Below are 6687 nucleotides of genomic sequence, written 5' to 3'. Positions count from 1 at the left end.
GTTCCGACACACCCCCTCGAAAGAGGAACCTGAAGTTTCATGGTGACACGAGATTGTCTAGATCTAAGGAAATTTTTTCCCTTATATAAACTTCAGTGGCATTTCCTTATCTTTCCAATTATTCACTGTGTTGCATCTCCGCTAATTGTGATACCCCACTGTGTAGCCGTTGCATCGGACCCAGCAGTTCAGTGCATGGGCTGGAGATTGGCACAGTCTTGCTAATTACTCCTGGATACGGGCTCCGATCCTGCAAAATCACACACCTACCCAGCGGCGTGCGGTGTTTAACATTCGCTACCTGAAGAGATTCACATCAAAGCGACATTTTTCAGTGTAACTGCCTCATAATTGGCACAAAACACAGGCTTTGTAACAAACAGCCTTTTGCTTCTCGACAGGTCACCGCTTCGATGTGAGCGAGCAGTGTCTGAGCTGCGCATGGCTCTCGCCAAGCTTCTGTGTGCTGCTGCAGGGCCGAGCTCCGCTCTGTGGGATTATGCCTGTAGCTCCTGGTTGGAGACAGAGCCAAAGCTTGCTGCTGAAAATTAAGCTCTAACAGAGTCCCATGGCTCCTCTCACGCCATCTGTTAGCTGCTTCTTTTCTAGAAGCCAGCTCCATTTCCAAATCTGTAATAGATCTTTAAGGACAACAGAGGAACTAGAAATGTAATGGATCTTCAAGTAAATGTGTGGAGAGGTGAGGTGGGAGAGAGTTGTAGAACCATAGAATGGCTTAGGTTGGAAAGAACATTGAGTTCCAAACCCCCTGCCATCGGCATGTTTACCCCCCACCAGCCATGCTGCCCAGGGCTCCAACCAACCTGACCCTGATGCCTCTAGGGATGGGGCATGCACAGCTCTGGGCAGCCTCTGCCAGTGCCTCACCACCACCATCTCCCATGAGCTTTCTCTTCTCCAAGCTAAACAACCCCAGTCCTTTGATCAGGATTATGGCATAAACAGCAATGACTGGCACTGGTTCGTGAACATCCAAATACGCTTTCCTGGCAATGTGTGTTTGTGTGTTACCTTGGAAATCTAGATACGGTATGCTATCTGTTGTTTCCTGTATCTCAATGAAAACGTTTATATATTGTCATTTGGTCCTCATGGCCAAACTGACGTATCTAAAAACATCTCCATTCTACAAGGCGTTGTAATGCTATCAAAACAATTAGCATTGTGTTTCACAGAATTGTTTGAGTTTGAAGGAACCTTTAAAGATCATCTGGTCAAACTTCCCTTCAGTGAACAGGGACATCTACAGATCGATCAGCTCAATTCTTCAGTGTGCTGCAAAACCTTCCTTAACTACATGGTAATTTAATATTTCAGTGGAGAATAAGGTGCTAGATATTTCAGAAAATCTTGCTGGTTTTCAGTGATGAGTAAGGGAGAAATTAGAAAATACATAAGTAAAAGGAAATATCTTGCTTCAGGGCATAGAGTGATTGCTACCTCAAGAAGGGTCAGGAAGGAAACATTTTCTCATGTATATTCTTGCATAGCTGGCCATATGCATTACTGGGCGGAAGGAAGAGGCAGCAATGTGTTGCATTGGCATTCCTCCTCTTATCCCTGGAGACTCACTCTACTCTATAAAAACATTAATAAGGAAGCCTTTGGCTGGATATTTGCATTGTAGAAAAGAAATGTTTAACCACCATGTAAGCAGCTGCAGGATGACAATGCAGCATGCCTTTGGGAAATTGAAAGGTAGATGGCAGGTACAAACTAGAAGGCTTGAGGCAATGAAATAGTACCTGTCTGGAATAATAATTGTGCTACATTCTGCATGACATCTGTGAAAACTAGGATGGGGCTTTGCTGTGACCTGGGAGGCAGAGGTGAGGATACTTCTAGGTGGAAGGACTTGAGTGACTCTCAGAATGTCCCCTCCTAAGTTACAGCTGTTATGGTCTTATGTATGTTAAATGGGAATATTTGGACAATTTGAACATTGTCTTCATGGGCTGCGTTGTGCGTGCTTTGCACAGTTTTCTTCAAACTTTCAACTTAAGTTGAATTACATTCTCAACATTTCTTTCTCTCATCTGCATTTTTGTCCTTCTGATTCTTTATTTTCCCCATCCCTCTCTATTCCCACTCTCACTTTCTCTTACTCTTTGGCTATGTTTGCAAAATCTCCCCACTGTTCAGTTTTCCAGACACTGGCAACAAAGGGAAAATGTAAGCGCAAGTTGAGAATTGTGAACAGTAGTTTGTTGGTTTCCGAAGCAGCAAATAATGCAGAAGCCTTCTGTACACATTTGGAAAGCAGTCCCATAGCTGTTTTTCTTCACATCTTGATAAATATTTTCCAACTTATGGTAGTTCTTGGAAGCAGTGTTTGCTACTGTGCTGAAATTGATTAACACAAATAAAATGCTGCGAGACCAGGTATCTAATTAGCTATGTGGGTAGAGAAGATTACAGTGAAGTTGGGCTCATGTCTGAGTTTCTGCAGGCAGCCTTTAGCCGCGGATATTGCCCCTGGTCTGTGTGGTGGAACAGCACCTTCTTCAGTTTTTATTTTTGCAAACAGAGGGGAGATGTGGTTGCCAGGATTTGTAGAGCCCGGCTTCCTGCTATTCAAACGGCTGGAAGGGCACAGCTGCTATTCAGGGATGACAGAGAAGGCGGCCCTGACTTGAATGTCTGTTAAGAGGTTATTTTGTGTGACTAGAGCATGCTTTTACATTCAGATTCTTGATGCAGGCACGCTGTAAGTTTTCTATGCAGTTAATTCAATGAATAAAAGGTGCTTGGAGAGGTAACAATGTTTCTTCCTACTAATTTGCACTTTCAAGGTACTGTCTCCTTGTGCTTTGTATGTAACTGCGGTACTTTTAAACCACATTGATTAAGGTTCTACTGTTAAGTAAAGCCTTTTAAGATTTTCATTGATATCAAAAAGCCTTTATGGGGCCCTACTAAGGGAGGAAAAAAGCCACAATGAGCTTTTAACTGAAGAAAAAATGTCTTGCTAAGATTTGTCAAGATAACAAACTTGCACTGGTCTTGTGATTTAATTTCTTGCATGATCAAAATGGAGCATGTACTTTGTAATGACACCGTACAGTGCTTGTTTTTTTCAATAAACTCTCTTTTCTGATAGCAACCCTCATTTTAATCCAGAGTGGTGAAGGACAGACCATACAACAGGATGGTTTTGAGGTACTCAGGAATGGCAAAGTCTTCAGTAGGTTCCAGCAGAACTGGGACACTATGGATGAGAGGGAAAATAGTGTGGCTTGGAATGGATGTTACTGGGAAGGATGTTGCTGCACTGGATGTTGATACTTACCCCACTTATCTTTTAGGATATGCTGTAACCTAGGAGAAGAAGGAGAACTTGGAAAACATTGGCTGACTTTCAGCCAAGTTGGTAATCTGTGTTCTGGTGAAAAGAAACAAGCATGCTCTGTCTTCTTGAAATGAAGTAAGTTCTATTTGTGAAACCTAGCTATGACAAGCCTCTTGGCTTGGAAGAAACATGTGGTGCACAGTGCATCCTGAAGTCCTGTCCAGATTCTCAGTGTTAAAATGGCTCCTGGTTGAAGTCTTTTTTTTTAGGGGGGGAGGTATGCCCTGTTTTTAGCAACTCTCTGTGCTCATTTCAGGAATGTGCTGAGAGAGGAGGACATACATCTTTGTTCCTCATGTGGGATCAAAACAAGGGTTACCTAGAAAAATAAATGATAAATTGACTCTTGGATTAAATAGACACAAAGAGGCAGCAGCTGGTAGCATGCCCAGTGCTAAATAAAGAAGAGACAGCCTGGCCACCATGACCCTGATAGCTGTCACTTGTATAAAGATAATGGCAGTTTGAAATAACATGAAAAACAGTGTCATAAAGGAAACTTTTTGGAAGACCACATTATTTAGGTTCACAGGTGTGAGTATTATAACTGTTATGGTGATGTAATGTAGTCAGCATAAAATTGCTCCCAGTACCCAAAGGAATAGCATGAGGAAACACAGCAGTATTGCAGTACAAGTTTTATTCTTTAATCATATATTTTTCAAAGAAAATAGAAGTGTCTTTATGTTCATATTAATCACCTCTTTTGAACAGCCTTAAGTGTTTGCAGGACTTTGTCCCATACCTATTGCTCATCAGATTAGTGTCTATTTTCAGCACACCAGTTGTTGACAGCACCTTGTGCCAGTACATTGTCAGCATTCAGGCATAGGCTAAGCAGAACAGTGTATCCCCATCTCTTGAACAGGAGGCTCTCTAAGCATACCCAAAGGCTTTAGACAGAAATTATTTTGATTATTTTTGTTTACTTATTTATTTGTTGAGGTTTCAATTGAAGGAAAATGCTTGGCTATATCTCAGAACTACTGCACTGGTACAGGTGCATGGATGACTGAGAAGACTTGACTCAGGGCTGTAGAGCCCTGCAAGTGAAGGTGTTATGACCAGCTGAGCTGGAAATCTCAAACCCTGACCATTTGTAGCTGTTAAAATTTAGTAACTTTTTGTTTTGTTCAGAGTAGACTTGACAACCATAATAATTTGACTGAATCCTAACATTAAATATAATGACTCTTAAATAGTGTTATTAGCAATTTTTGTACTCAGATCTGTGCCAGCCTGCACTTTGGCACACTCTTACATAGCTGTCTTGTTCATTCCACCAGCAAATTGTTCCTTTCTGATGTTTTTATCCATGGTGGGTAGATGTTTGTGTTTGCACCCACCACATTTAGAGCTCTTTGAGATAAGAGGCCCATATTGCTGTGGGTCCTAAATCTGGAGTGATGGTTGACAAGACAGTGATGGAGAACAAATGTACCTCTTTCAGGTGTAACAAACTCTGGCCTGCTTCTTTGGTGGTGCCTCCTAACATAACGCTCCAGAGCAGTCCTACATAAAGTCATTTGCTGTGTGTCAGGGTGAGCGGTGACTGATGAATTGCTGCTGTGTATGCTTTTATCTTCCCCCTGGGCTTACGACAAGAGGCTTCAGAACAAAACTAAAATATGAAATGATCAGATTCTAATGTTCACATGGACATGATTCGATTCCATGAGTTCATTCTTCTATTTAGAGAAAGATATTGCTACCCTCCCTTACGCACTGACACAGTTGCCAAAATAACTGCTCTTACTAACTGGCAGCTTTAAAAGCCAGCCTGCAGCTGACTTTGAAACAGAAGGTCAGGAAACGGAGCAACAGACTTCAATTCAGAGCTTTAATGGGAGCCATTGACCACAGCGAAAGGCCCTGACTGGAGTGTCTAGAGCGTGCTTTGCGCAGGCCAAAAAGTCACTTTCATACTCTTTGAACCCTTTGTATAAACCTATATATTTTTCACTCTGTGGATTTCAAGATGAATGTGCAGCCGTGTGCTAGATGTGGCTATGGGGTTTACCCTGCTGAGAAGATTAACTGTATAGATCAGGTCAGTTCTTTTTCTTTATTATTTTGGACTATAATAAATGTATAGATTGGCACTTTTAACACAGCACAGATCTCTTGGTTCCAGAAGTTCTTAACTCATAGCTGGGATCAGATCTGAAATGAGTTACTAATAAGCATGTATTTGAAGAGGAATTCTTCAGGTTTGTGAGATGGGTGGAATGGGTCAATAATGAAATGTGAAACTCAGAGGAAAGATAATGAAATACAAATAATGTCTGTTTGGTTTCTCTTTTGTGGTATTTCTAGACATGGCATAAAGCCTGTTTTCACTGTGAAGTGTGCAAGATGATGTTAACAGTAAACAACTTTGTTAGCCACGAGAAAAAGCCTTACTGTCAAGTGTAAGTTTGTTTCCTTTGGTTTTTGTTTTATTTTATTTTTAAACACTGTCAAGTAATCCTAATGAAATAGGAAATCTCCATTTAGACTCAGCCTGTTCCTATGTAATGTGTAATAATGTATTATTAGAGCCTGAGTGCATATCTTTGCATTTAAGTGGTTCAACAATGGTGGGAAACGCTTGTTAAAGATAAGGCTTCCTCATTTGTTCAGCATGTTAAAAGATGCCAAATTAGATTCCATTCCAGTATTTCGGAAAGGAAAGGAACCCAAGCATAAAATCCAGTGCTTTCCATATCAGTGGTTAAGAGTTAACAAGGTTGAGTTAATCATCAGGAAAATGTATAAAATGCAGATTTTGGAGTTGGTTTGTTCTCGGAAGTTTTTATTTTATAATGATCAGTTCCTGTCAAATTTGTCAGCAGAAAAAGGAGAGATGACAGTTGTTTTTTATTCTATTATTCTCTTTTGTTATTAGAAACACAGCATTGATATGATGATCATTAAAATTAATTTTGCTCTAGGCACCTACTCCATACAATAATAACTTGAATGTAATCCAAGATCTGTGTTTGAGTGGGGGGAAAAGTTATGTACAGGGGGGTGGAAGCTGATTCTGTTTTCAAGTGCTCAAAGAGAACCTTTCTTGTGGGCTGTCTGGTACGTTCCTCAAATCCTTTTATGCTTCCTTTCTTAGGCACAACCCAAAAAACAATGCCTTCACAAGCATATTTGAGACACCAATAAATTTGAATGCCAAAAAACTATCGGAAGTGGTAAGTGAGGTAAGGAGTTTGAGGGCCAAATGTGTTTGGCTCTGATTTAAATTTTGATGTCGTGTTTAGGTCTTGTTATAAAAATATAGGTATGTATTCTGTATTTAACCTCCTGTACTCTTTAAGAGCAGT

The 6687-nt window shown here is 40.7% G+C and overlaps 1 protein-coding gene across 7 annotated transcripts in view; it reads left to right on the top strand.

The window, feature by feature from the left end:
• Window positions 1-6687, top strand: part of NRAP (nebulin related anchoring protein) — a 51267-nt gene that overhangs the window by 425 nt on the left and 44155 nt on the right. For 2 of the 7 annotated variants that reach the window (XM_085554758.1, XM_015867287.3), the window contains exons 1-3: window positions 5170-5420; window positions 5687-5781; window positions 6477-6564. In XM_085554758.1, the coding sequence (XP_085410884.1) occupies window positions 5349-5420; window positions 5687-5781; window positions 6477-6564 (255 nt within the window). In that variant the 5' untranslated portion in view covers window positions 5170-5348. Of the gene's footprint in view, window positions 1-401; window positions 1322-3326; window positions 3446-5166; window positions 5421-5686; window positions 5782-6476; window positions 6565-6687 lie in introns of those variants that run through there. The other 5 variants (XM_085554759.1, XM_085554760.1, XM_015867290.3 and 2 more) reach the window with 5 other exon arrangements.

This window comes from Coturnix japonica, chromosome 8, assembly GCF_054131305.1.
Source record: "Coturnix japonica strain WE chromosome 8, WE-NBRP24, whole genome shotgun sequence".
Taxonomy (NCBI): Eukaryota; Metazoa; Chordata; class Aves; order Galliformes; family Phasianidae; genus Coturnix; species Coturnix japonica.
The sequence above is the reverse complement of the archived record's forward strand: the minus strand, read 5'-3'. Positions and strand labels throughout refer to the sequence as shown.